The sequence below is a fragment of the Mustelus asterias genome, chromosome 14 (genome assembly GCF_964213995.1).
Source record: "Mustelus asterias chromosome 14, sMusAst1.hap1.1, whole genome shotgun sequence".
NCBI classification, from domain to species: Eukaryota; Metazoa; Chordata; class Chondrichthyes; order Carcharhiniformes; family Triakidae; genus Mustelus; species Mustelus asterias.
This window is the reverse complement of record NC_135814.1, coordinates 49,611,366-49,625,064: the sequence shown is the minus strand read 5'-3', so window position 1 is coordinate 49,625,064 and position 13,699 is coordinate 49,611,366. Positions and strand designations below refer to the sequence as shown.

Genomic DNA, 13,699 nt, shown 5'->3' with positions numbered 1-13,699 from the left:
CGGACTCCACACAGACAGTCGCCCAAGGCTGGAATTGAACCCTGGACCCTGGCACTGTGAGGCAGTAGTGCTAACCACTCTGCCACCGTGCTGCCCATATGCGCAGGTTTCACCAAAAAAACAAACATTTATGTTTTCAAGGCTGTCTGCCTTTGTGGGTTGAACCTTGTTAACCATGGAGAATAGTACAGAGCTGGGTTCAAACAGCAAAATAGAATGAAGAAACTGGAAACAAAAGCAGAAAAAAATCCTACTTATATCACAGTGATAATTGTTTATTGTGAGTATTCTTATTGTAAAATGCAATATCAGCCACTTAATATCACAGAGGATCTCCATTGTTAATTCAAATAAATTTTAGAAACATTGGTCATTGTCTTCTCGTACTTACACTATTCTCCTGAAGCCACCCTTATTCTAGGTCTAGGGATGATATGGAGGTGCCGGCGTTGGGTTGGGGTGCGCACAGTCAGGTAGGCCACTCACCTGATGAAGGAGCAGCGCTCCGATAGCTGTGATACCAAATAAACCTGTTGGACTTTAACCTGGTGTTGTGAGACTTCTTACTAGGCCTAGGGATGATGCTAAGTAGACTTAAGTGAGTTTGGGCCCTCCGCTGTTTGTGTTCAACTAGAAACATTCCGATACTGGATCAGAGATCAGTGCTAAACATAAACTGCGATAGACTTTGGGCAGATCAGTAGTGGATTAGCATAAAATGTGACTGCCACACAAGGCTTGCCAAGAACTCCAGCTCAAACACACATGCTTATCACATCAGCTAAGAACCAGTTTGTGTTCATCCACCAGTCACTGGATTAGTTTGTTTGTAAGTTGCAGTTAAAATCTGCAGTACGATCCTGAAAATGTATTCTAAATGGGGCCATTGTTCTCAAACGAATAGAAAATTTCATCCCAGAATTCTATCTAGCACAGACATCACTAACAGATGAGCAATTGTGATCTCAATTGTTAAGATGACAGTCCAAAAAACACATCCTGGTTTTACAATTTACATTGCTTTTTGTCCCCTTTCATCTTGCCAACCAATGTATGTAAATTAAAAGTGTTTTAATGTTTACATTAATGTTAAATAAGATGTTTTTTCCCCTTGCTTTAACTTTATTTTAAGAAAACGTTTACCCTGCACCTTTTCTTTATTTTCTGTTCTAATTTTCTCCTCTCTTCCCTGAAAAACTCTGACTTGTGCTGGGATCTGATTCCACGGGTGGAATATCTTGCCCCTGTGACTATCCACAAGCAACCAGTTCTTCAGATTCTTATCAACTTATTGCAAGCATAATGTGTGGAATTTAGCAGAACGAACACTTGGAGCCAGCTCATAGCTGCTCCCTCCTTCTAGCACCCAACCTAAACTTCAATTTGAAAAGAGAAGGTGACCAACTTTAAAATGAGGAAAAGCTTTGATAGAGTAGACACAGAAAGAATGGGATAGAGCAAAAGAGAGGCCATCAATATAAAATAGTCCTCAAGCAATCAAACAGTAATTCGGAAGAAACTTCTTTCTGTAAGATAGAGTGGTCAGAATGTGGAGCTCACTGACACAGAGAGTGGTTGAGCCGAATAAATGTGTTTAAGGGGAAGTTAGGTAAACATATGACGGAGAAGAGAATAGAGGATTATGCTGATAGAATTAGATGAGGAAGGATTAGAAGAGGCTTAAGTGGAGCATGAATGTTAGCATGGACAAATGACCTGTTTCTGTACTGTATTAAAACCCACAGTTAAAGAGCAACGGCTTGTGAATTGTGGTGGCACAGTTGTTAGCACTGCTGCCTCACAGCGCCAGGGACCCGGGTTCAATTCCAGCCTCGAGTGACTGTCTGTGTGGGGTTTGCACATTCTCCCCGTGTCTGCATGGGTTTGCTGCGGGTGCTCCAGTTTCCCTTCCACCGTCCAAAGATGTGCGGATTAGGTTGATTGGCCATGCTAAATTGCCCCTTAGTGTCAGGGGGATTAGGAGGATAAATATATGGGGTTATGGGGATGGGACCTGGGTGGGATCATTGTTGGCGCAGGCTCGATGGACCAAATGACCTCCTGCACTGTTAATTCTATGAATTCAGTGAGAAGCATTAATTATTATAGAATGTATTAAAATATCTCACCTCTTCACCTTTTAACGCATTAACTTAGCCATTCGTGGTGCTAGTCAAAGGACCAATCCTAAATTGGCTTGGTGTGAGCTCTCTTGCGTAAAAGAGCGAGTAAGTCTTTGGCAGTTTGGGAGTAGCCCATTCGCGACTTTCCTTTCCTCCTAATTGATGAAACTGCCCTACACTGTAAACTAGTCAAATATGTGCAACAGCAGGTAGCAAATTGCAATGTGAAATCTCAACTACCGCTCTTACAAAGTCAAATTGTGAAAGCAGTGGCTCTTGGAGAGTGTTTGGCGATACAGTAAAACCATCAAAGAGGTCAGATGATGATGTAAGCTGCAGCAATGATTTGAAGCATATTGGCGATATTGTCAGACTTCAGAACCACAATGAGCCAAACTGCACTGACTCATTCTCCAATTGTGCCAGTTAAACCACAGGAGCGTTCCTCCAGTCTGCTTCGGTTTGCTTCATAGTTAAGTCATTGCACTTCTGTTTCCTGTATTGAATGACTTACTTAAAACATGCCCACCTAAAATACACAGGCACAGCAGTATAAGACTGTCTGCTCCAATCTCCTAAGAAAATACAACAGTCCTTGGTGGGGCACCAAATATAATGGTATGAGTAGCCAATATGTTTGACACACACAGTGAATGTTCTGTACAGCGGTGTGCAACATATTTGAAAAACATTAACACAGTTTGAAAGAAAATGTTTATAATCGCCATAAAACCAAGCTTTTAAGTTTGTAATTTGTAAGAGAAAATTGAGCTGAGAAAATCCTGAGTGAAATGAAGTTTTTGTTTGATTTTCACTGTCTAAGCATTTGTCTATAAAGTTTCACAAATGTTTTTTGAACTATTTAGAAAATTGAACTTCTCCAAAAGTACATTCTAAAGTTTTAAAAATGAAGTTGGAACAATTCATAGCCAAGGTATAAGGTTTGCCACATTGCACAACAAGCTAAGGGAGTAAATAACAAAGAAATGTACAGCACAGGGACAGGCCCTTCGGTCCTCCAAGCCCGTGCTTGTCATGTTGCCCTAACTAAACTAAGGAAAAAAAATCAGCCCTTGAACCATATCCCTCTGTTCCCTCCCTATTTGTGTTTTAAAGATTTAAAGTTTTTAAACATGAATATGGAGGGAATAGAAGGACATGGTCTGAGGAAGGGCCGTACCCATCCACATGCCTCTTAAATGTTGCTAATGGGCCTGCTTCCACCACCTCCTTTGCCAGCATGTTTCAGGCACCCACCACTCTCTGCGTGAAAAACACAGCACATCTCCGCATATCTCCTTGTAATTGAAACCTCCATCCTGGGAAAAAGCCTCTGACTATCCACCCTGTCTATGCCTCCCATAATTAAAGAATGAGGTTAGTTTCTTACCTCACAGATCATGTTTAACTCTGCTTTTAGCATCTTAATTGATGCCTCAAAAAAAAATGTTTCTTTTGAAACCAAGCCAATCAGTTGGTAGAGCTCTCACCCTTGAGTTGGAAGATCTTGGATTCGAGTCCCGCTCAAAAGACATGTGCTTAATTCCAGGTTGATCCTGCAGTGCTGTAATCCCTCAGTATCATCTATCAAGTGTGATATTAAACCGGGGCCCCATGTGTTTTCCCACATGTAAAACATCCCCTAGCACTATTTGAAGATGGGATGGGGAGCGGCCAATATTTATTCTCAACCAACATTAAAAAAACAGATTATCTGGTCATTCCTATGGCATTTGTGGTATATTACTGTGCCTGAATTGGTTGCCACATTGCTCAACCTTACAACAGTGATCAGGGTGGGATTTTACAACCTCCAAGGGTTGAATGGAGAGTGGGGGGTGGGCTTCGTGCCAATGGTGCCATACTCATCGACCCGCCCCCTGCAATTTTATCAGCAGCAGGGAGGCATCGGGAGGCCCGCTTGCCCAATTAATGACCACTTAAATGCCTCTTCCTGCTGCTGCTGGGTTTTAACTGCAGTGAAGGAGGCTGGCACTAAGTGTCCAGCATGTGGCAGAGATGGTCAAGTAAGAGGGGCAGGAACCTTCTTTTCACGTCCCCTGTTCCTATTGGAGGTCCCTTCCTTCCATCCCCACCCCGGGGCCTGCCAGCCTGGGCTTACCTCATAGCCTGGGTACCATCGCAACTTGTCTCCCTCTGGGATTCATTGCAGTTTCAGCAGTGTCCACCACTTATAGTGGCGCTGCTGGGACCAGGGTGCTACCGGCCATTTGATTGGTTTGCAGCACTTGGAGGTGGGACCTCTTTCTTGATGGCGATCAAAGGCCTGCCTCAAGCCAATTAATGGCCTACAACCATTATGTGACTCCGAGGCGAGCTGACTAACTGACTTTTACGCGGGGCTGTGTCGGGGATCCCCCTCCCCACGTAAAATTCAGCTCCACATTTCAAAAAGTAATCAATTTACTGAAAAGGTTCACTGTTATGGAAGAGAGTTTTCAACCCTTATTTGAGTTTAGTGTCTTGTATGTAGATTCTTTGTCTATATTGGTTTCAGTGATATTCACTATTTCAGAAACCTGTTTTAAGTACCTTTCCATTATCCATCTTTAGGTTTAACACTTTACCAAGCAGAAGGACGCTGAAGAATTCTAGATTAGTGAGCAAAAAGGATGACGTTCATGTCTGCATCATGTGCTTGCGTGCAATCATGAACTATCAGGTACACAGTACACGTTTTACCTTGTTCCAATACTCCTGTTGATTTCTATAAAAAATACTACTTTCCCCTTTCCTTCATAAGAAATACAGAGCAGTAAATATAACTATTGTGCCAATTAGCTGTAAAGCTCCTACTTAAACTAATTGAAATAGAGGGCTAGCTCCATCAATCTTGTAGTTCTGCATCCTCATAAAATCCAACGTAATCGCCTTTAGGAATATGTATAAAAGCGTGTGAAACAAGGCACTAACTAAATTTTGGATGTAATGTCAAGTTAGGATCTATGGTTTCTTCCATAACGTTTTTAATTTTCTTAACAGAGTTCTTCCACTGTAAATCATGTTAGATTTTTTTGTCGTAAACCTGCAGGTATAAGGACAAAATGACAGACATAGGAAATGATTTCTGATGATTATTTTTCAGACCCTGCTGGAATTCCATTTACTACTAGCTTCCTTGCAGTTTGTAACCCCTCATTCAGCGCCCTTGATTATTCAATCTTCCCATGGATTTTCTTCTAATATTTGGGCATGCGCCGGTTGATTTTCCACTGCTCAGTAATGTCTGCCGACCAATTTCACCAAAGGGTGGTGAAAATCTGAAATTAGATATCAAGAGTATAGGGTGGAGCTACCATCTAGGCCAATCTAAAGAATCCTGAGAATGATGTTTGTTGGTTTTGGGTTGAGTTTGGCCACTGTAATACTGGAAGTTTTCCATCTTTCCGAACATGTCCAAAATGCCAGAAAATCAAGAACAGTGTGTAATAATCTTTTTGGAGGAAATATTTTGAATTACTTGTGATTTTAGATGAAAGAATGTCCTTTGTGGAGGTTAATATAATCTTTCCATCATTACGTTTGGCAGAAAGACCTACATATTTGTTCAATAATTCAAAGGGCAGGGATTGTGATCAGTTGCGATTTGTTATCGGAGACTGTATCCACTATCAGTCTTGGCGAGCAAGGCATTTTTCCCTGCAATCAAACCCCACACTTCTGACAAAGATTGTACAAGTTGTGCCTCAATTTGTTAGTCATAATTTCCAATGACTATTGTTTTGTGACCCAATCTGGAGGTTTACAGCAAAAACCAACATAGCTTGTGAGAATCAGACTCATGGAAACATAGGTGCAGGAGTAGGCCAATCGGCTCCTTGAGCCTGCACCACCATTCAATATGGTCATGGCTGATCATGCACTTTCAGTATCCCATTCCTGCTTTCTCGCCATATCCCTTGATCCCTTTAGCCACAAGGGCCATGTCCAGCTCCCTCTTGAGCATATCTAGTGAACTCTGGTAGCAAAATGCCACAAATGTACCCCAGTTTTTAGTGAGATGGAATGTATAGCCTTCCTGTAATAACTCACTAGACCTTTAGACACTGGATAATGGCACCGGATTTGGGAGTATTTCTATATACTTTTGTTGTATTTAAGATATTCCTGGACAACAGCTTTAGGAGTTGCAAATCATATTTATTCTTAGATCAGAGTTTTATAACAATGGTCTATTATTCATGAAAGGCCATCTATTTTTTCTGATTGCAGTATGGCTTTAACATGGTCATGTCACACCCACATGCGGTTAATGAAATTGCACTGAGTCTGAACAATAAGAATCCAAGGTAAGACATCTTTCCCACTTGACTTAGTATTGCTTTAGAAAAATGCAAAGGTATTGTAAAGGTACACTGTTATTGTTACAATTTTGTAAATAATGGAATAGAACTACATACACATTTGGAATTATTTTGGTGCATGGATGAAAACAGGTGCTAATAATGCAGGCTTGTTTGAAAGTCCAATTTTACACACAATTTTCATCCGAATTGTTGCTTACCATAATTTTAACATTCTTGGAGCTGCTAAAATGGGTCCCTGCAGGCTTAGCATTTAAACACGGATTAACGCAATGCTCATTATGTGCGGTGTGTACGTGGGCTCCATGCATCCACTGTCACTGCAGGTGTGGGGTGGGCTGCTTGGTGCACAGAGGGACCTTTCAAGATGGCTCAGAAACCAAATGAGAGGGTGCACAGGTTCCCGGATGTAGCACTAGAGATCCAGGTGGAGGAGATCCCGTTTTCGCTCCTTCTTTCTCTTTTCTGCAACTGCTCTGCCCAGCTCCCATTTCCCCTGCAGCTCAAGGGTGACTCCTAGCTAGCTGCTCTTAGCCAAGTACCTCTTTTCTCTTGGTGCCTTCTATAAGCTGTCCAGGAAGGGAGAGTAGCATAGTACTCCACTGACGTCTCAGAGAATTCCAGAATTAACGTTGACAAGAGTGTTGATGAAGGTTTGAGAAAATGTCCCAGAATGCCTAATGTTCCAAAACGTTTCAGATACTCCCTCCTATCTTTTGGCGGACAGTGAACATCAAAAGGTGGAATACCTTTAAATAACGCTCAAAATCTTCAGCAAAGAATTCCTCTCAATGAGTTAGTCAATTGATCAAACGCCATCCACTAAGAAGCCGTGCAGCTTCATTAATGAGTATTAACAGGCAATTTAAGTAGCAATCAGCCCCTCAATGGTTCTTCTTTATTGAGACTTTACCAAGATAAATGAACATTTCAGCTGAAGATCCCAGCATGGTTCCCCTTTGAAGGTTCTTTATAGTGCCTGAAGGAACTGTCAGAAATCGCTGCCATTGCATCTTGTTGCTGGAGAAATCACCACGTCTTTATAGTTATCTGTTTTTATGAGATGTATTGAATGTTAACTTAAAGTTGTCCTTTCTGAATAAAAGGGACTGAATCTTTGGTTTACAGTATTCAATTAAACAATTCCAAAAAGAAGCATCATTGTCATTGACAGATGAATGTTTCCTGTGTTGTGTATGTCCAGTACAAAAGAACTGGTGTAACCAGAGCCTTATTTATCCCAAGTCCTGTTCATGATCGTGTTTGTTGCTATTGTAGGACAAAGGCGCTCGTCTTGGAACTGTTGGCAGCTGTTTGTCTTGTCAGGGGAGGACATGAAATAATCTTATTAGCGTTTGATAATTTCAAAGAGGTAAGATGCCTTTCATCCTGATTTAAGTTTTTGACAAGATTCATCCCTCTTTACACTGTGGGACTTCTTTTTTCCGTCACGTCTTGAATAGCAAAATGCGTTTGAAATATAATTGTCGCACCACATTATTTAAATATTTACCAGTTTATTAGAAAAGTAAGAATTAGTTCACCCCAAGATGAGCTTCTGACCATGTATCAGCCATGATTGAATGGCGGAGCAGACTCAATGGGCCGAATGGCCTAATTCTGCTCCTATATCTTGTGAACTTATGAACTAATATTTGCCATCACTAAAAGTACCTTCACCTTTTGTAACGCTCACCCAATTTTGTTCCCACCTCAGCTCATTTGCTGCTGAAGCTCTTATTCATGCTTTTGTTACCTTTACACTTGATTATTCCAATGTACACCATACTGTCCTCCCACATTCTACCACCCATAAACTGGAGCTCATCCATGTCCTTATTCTCACCATGACCCGTTTGCTTCTCATTCCTGTGCTCATTGATCTACTTATAGGTTATAGGTTATAGATTTGTGCTCATTGATCTACTCAAAGGTTATAGGTTATAGATTTGTGCTCATTGATCTACTCAAAGGTTATAGATTTGTGCTCATACTTCCAGAGGCCTTCACGATAATGGACATTGAGCAGTAAATTGTGGTTGTTAATATCAGCAGTTCAGCATGGTAAACTGTTAATATGCCATTGCTTATTGCCGGAACATGAGCTAATCCAACCACTCCTTTGCAAACATGCTGTCCTTAATATACAAGGTTAAATCTGTACTAAGCCAAAATATGATTTCATTCAGCGACCCAGCATCTGTTCACATAAATTATGCAATATGCTGGTTAATTCATCAAAATATGAAAATGCCTTTAGTTTTTCATTTAATGGTGGATTTCAACACAAATGATTTTTTTCCAACATATACTTTATTCATAAACTGTATAAAAGTATATTGTATGATTGTCATCCACAAATTTCAAAACAATTCACATTCTTCTAGAACTGTATGCTTCCGGGTGCTCTGGTTTCCTCCCACACTCCAAAGATGTGCAAGTTAGGTTGATTGGCCATGGTAAATTGCCTCTTAATGTCAGGAGAGTTAGCAAGGTAAACATATGGGGTTGCAGGGATAGGGCCTGGGTGGGATTGTTGTCAGTGCATGCTCGATGGGCCGAAAAGCCCCCTTTTGTATTGTAGTGATTCTATGATTCTACTTACTGCATTTACAATTCCAGTCAATATTTAGTGTACATTATATTATAGTCAATATTTACAGTGTTCATTACTGTCAAAAACACAGCCCAAGGATTTTTTCACAGTTTCTGGCGCCTTGGTGCATTGTGGCTGAAAGGCTTAGGATGATCACCTTTCCCATTGTATCTTTGTGGTGTTTGCCTGAAGCTTTACTGCATCCCTTAGCACCTTGGAATTTGCCAGTCTGCAACACTCAGTCATTGACAACTGGAAGCTTAGGCAGATTAAAGAGTATCTTCGAATAATTGATGGTCCTCCAATCACAGTTGATGTTTATTTTGGTGTGCACCCCTGGGAACAGCCTGTTGAGCACAGAACACTGTGTCATGGAGATACATGAAGACGAAAACCACTGCATCGGTTTCTAGACCAGCATTGCAAAGGCACATTCCCGTCGGAGGACAACAACAGTCTCTGTCTGGAGTGGGTGAGACCCTGGGGGTGCAGGAAGGATCTGATGGGGAAGGCCCTTTCACCACCAGCCAAACTACATCCCGGTGCTTTTGATGAAGAGGCATTCTGCCAAATGAATTTAGTAGTTCCCTGAGCAGACTGTGTGGCAGAATCCACCATCTTCATTTCCCACAGGGCCTCGAGGATGTTGCGTGCAGACCACTGCCTGATGGACTTGTGATCAAAGGTGTTTTTCTGCTTAAACTTCTCCACAAGGGTTAGGTGGTGCGGCATGATCCAACTGAATGGAACATTCTGGCAATGTGGCTCGACCTATCTTTTGTAACACTTGGAGAAGTTAGAATCACAGCTCGTTCACTCAGCATTTGCAGACTGAGGGCCTATGCATAGATTGATGCAGCCGTACCCAAAGGCAATCATCAGAATTAGGGCAACATTAGAAACATTTTTTCCCCTTTATCCGGAGGTTTGTACTCTATATCATGCCCTTCTGGACACCGGTCAATTTTCGATCCCCTGACAAAGCAGAAGATGGTTTAGATAATCACCACAGTGCAGGACTGGGGTATGGGTCAGACCACACAGTGCTACATGAGAGCAACACCTTAAGTGCCTTGTACCTCATGACCATACTGTTGCCTGCAGTGGAGAGGGAACATTGCTCCCAGGTGCCCAATTTTGTTTTCCATGGCGCTACACACTTTCCAGTTTTTTTGTCCATATCACCACCCCCCTGAAACCATATCCCAAGCACCCTCAGATAGTATGACCTGATGTGACCAGGACAAAGAATCTGTCGGCCCACTTCCCAAAGAGTGTGACCTCACTCTTACCACAATTTATTTGGGCTCCCAAGGCCAGTTTGAATTGGTTGCAGATGTTCATCAGTCTGGACAACAGATCCGAGCAGAAGATGGTGACATCATCCACGTTTCCACTGCCTGGGGTGTCATACCTCTTATGTCTGCATCCTACCTGATGGACTTGGCAAAAGATTTGACACAGCACATGACCAAGACAGGGGAGTGAGGACAACCCAACTGACTCCAGATTTGATCGGAAAGCTTTCTGATTTCCATTCAATGATTGAAACTGTGCTACTGATGTTTGTGTAGAACAGTTTGATCCAATGGCAGATTCAGCGATTCAGATTCAGCGATAATAATGCCATTGACTATCAAAGGGAGATGGTTAGATTCTGTCTTGTTGGGATGGCCATTGCCTGGCACTTATGTGACGTTAATGTTACTTGCCACTTATCAGCCCAAACATAGAAACATGGAAAACATAGAAAACAAACTTGAATGTCGTCCAGATCTTGAGGCATACGGGCACTGATTGCTTCAATATCTGAGGGGTCGCAAATGGTGTTGAGCATTTTGTAATCATCAGCAAACATCCCCGCTTCTGATCTTTTGATGGAGGGACGGTCATTGATGAAGCAGCTGAAGATGATTGGGCCTGGAACACGATCCCGAGGAAGTCCTGCAGTGATGTCCTGGAACTGAGATGATTGATCTCCAACAACAGCAACCATCTTCCTTTATGCCAGGTATGACTCCAACCAGCAGAGTTTTCCTCCTGATCCCCTTTGACTCCAGTTTTGCTGGGCTATCTTGATACCACACTCTGTCAGATGCGGCCTTTATATCAAGGGCTCACCCCATCTCTGAAGTTCAGCTCTTTGGTCCAAGTTTGAACTAAGGCTGTAATGAGGTCAGGAGCTGAGTGATCCTGGCGAAACCCAGGTTGAGCTTCAAGTTATTGCTGTCTAAAAACTAGCACTGGAATTGAATCTGTTTTTCTATAAAAGGGACTACATTCATTAGACATAAAGTGACATTAAACTGGGACTTGCAAACTTTTTAAATTCATGCAAGGCCAACCGCCATGGGCACCTTGCTCGAAGACCAACTACAACAGCCTCGTACTGCAGCAACCAAAATGCTTTGTAAACAGGAAGTGGTGGTCAATGTTTCCCAATCCATAGCACTGGCTTTACACCAGTGTATCTGACCATGAACCCATGGGACACAAACAGGAAGTCTATCCTGGAACTACAAAATGCCTTGCCCGAAGCCATCAAAAACCACCATCCAACAGAAGAAACTGCCGGTGTTTCCGTAGAGAACATCGTCTGCTATGTTGTAGGCATTTTCACAACAAGACAAAGTTGTCCGGGAATGAGGAGGGCTGGAAGGAATTCGAAATACATCAGAGGAAAGTAAAGAAAGCTCTCAACAAAACAAGGAAAGATTATGTTTCAGTCATCGTATGGCCTTTATTATGGAGAATACTAAGAACTTTTGGTCATTCGTTAAGAAAATCAAAAAGGAAGCAGTGGGCATTTCAGATTTCAAAATAGACAAAAGATTTATACTTCACCCTAAAGGTAAAGCAGAACTACGAAGTGATCAATTTTCCAGTGTATTTACCAGAGAAGATTGTACTCACATATCCAGCTTAGACTGTGACCACGAACCAGACATACTAAAACTCGTTATAAATAAAGAAGGAGCTTTTTAATTATTGCAAGAGATAAATCCAAATCTGCCTGCAGGTTCAGATGAATTACCTCCCTTGATCTTCAAGTTAGCAGTTGAAGATCTGGTTCCAGTATTGATCAATTTCTCTCTAGAGTCAAATCAACACCGACTACTTGCCAAACCAGTGGACACAGTAAGAAGACTCACAACACCAGGTTAAAGTCCCAACAAGTTTATTTGGTATCACGAGCTTTTGGAGCGCTGCTCCTTCATCAGGCAAACCAGTGGAGACAAGCTAACATCTGTGGTATACTCAAAACAGAGGATAAGTCAGCCAGAAAAATACAGATCAGGATTGCTCATCGGTGTCATGTGCAGATTGCTTGAGCATATTGTTCACTCGCATATCATGAAGGCCTTTGAAGCTCACCAAAACCTACTAGATAGTCAGCATGGTTTTCGGTCAACAAGATCTATTAAAATTCAGTTTTACAGACTGTCAATGACATAACTGCAAGTCTCAAAAGAGATCAAGCTACTCACATGGCACTACTGGATATTTCAAAAGCCTTTAAAAAGTTCCTCATGTAAAAACTCTTGTTCAAGCTTCGTTTCTACGGTGTTGGGAGACATTAAATTAGATCCGGCACTTCCTCACCCACTGAAGACAGGAAGTGGCATGTGATGGGGAATCACCCTCTCCTAGTGATGTCCTTTCCTGGGTGCCTCAAGGAACTGTGATGAGACTTTTACTCTTCTTGACATAGACAAAAATCTGCCTCACAAGGTGTGACTTATTTGCAGGTATTGGTGTGGTTTATGCATCAGGAAAAACTCAAGATCATTTCAGATCACTGCAAGATAATTTTCTGAGATTACAAAATTGACAGGACCAATGGGAATTTGGCATTCAATGATTTAAAAAAATGCTATGTCATGTGTATTGCCAACAAAAAGGATCCACTGACAGCTTTAATTTTGGTAATCAAATTCTCCAACAAGTATAATCATACAGGTTTATCTGAAAAATGATTTTCACTGGGGATTCCACATTTAGCAGATAGCATCCAAAGCAAACAGGATTCTTGGATTTTTGAGGAGGAATCTTTGGTATTGCAATAAAAATGTCAGAGTTATAGCTTACCAAACATTTATTTGTCCAGTTTAGGAGAGTATGCAAGTTGTGCGTGGGATTCTTATAAATAGGATTATCTAAAGGCATTCTGCATGAATTTTGCACAAATTGGTATGGGAGCTACACCAGTTTGAGATTTGGAATGAGAATCACCACAGCAAAAGGAGGAGAAAAGCAGACTCACCACGGTGGGTGCTGACAGAGCCAAATACCGACTGCCCTCCGACAATGACAAGACACAAAGTAGCAATCCACACAAATTACAAAGACTATTCCGTTTGTATGCTCTTCCTTGGTTCACATGCATAGTTGAGGTAGCATTATGGGCAAGTCTTTTATATATATATATATAATATATATATATGTATGCTCCGTCACACCACACAGGTTGCAGCACTTAACCTACTTGCAGTTCTTTGTCTGACTGCAACACAATGCCGATAAAACATCCTGCAAAGAATCATGATTAAAATACATTTCTTAAAGGCACAGTATCATCACACCTCTCCCTTAAGAAAAAAATGAACCATCAATAGTCAAAGATGGCTTCATTTTTCAAAACCTTTTAGTTTCTA

At 41.5% G+C, this 13,699-nt stretch overlaps 1 protein-coding gene across 6 annotated transcripts in view; it reads left to right on the top strand.

Annotated features, from left to right (window-relative positions):
- LOC144503656 (formin-like protein 2) overlaps positions 1 to 13,699 on the top strand; it is a 237,328-nt gene that overhangs the window by 174,827 nt on the left and 48,802 nt on the right. For all 6 annotated transcript variants that reach the window (XR_013499536.1, XR_013499535.1, XM_078228346.1 and 3 more), the window contains exons 7-9: positions 4,698 to 4,806; positions 6,357 to 6,433; positions 7,727 to 7,820. Coding sequence is in view for 4 of the 6 variants with exons in the window: in XM_078228346.1 (XP_078084472.1) it covers positions 4,698 to 4,806; positions 6,357 to 6,433; positions 7,727 to 7,820 (280 nt within the window). In the remaining 2 variants the exon portion in view is untranslated. The remainder of the gene's footprint in view (positions 1 to 4,697; positions 4,807 to 6,356; positions 6,434 to 7,726; positions 7,821 to 13,699) is intronic.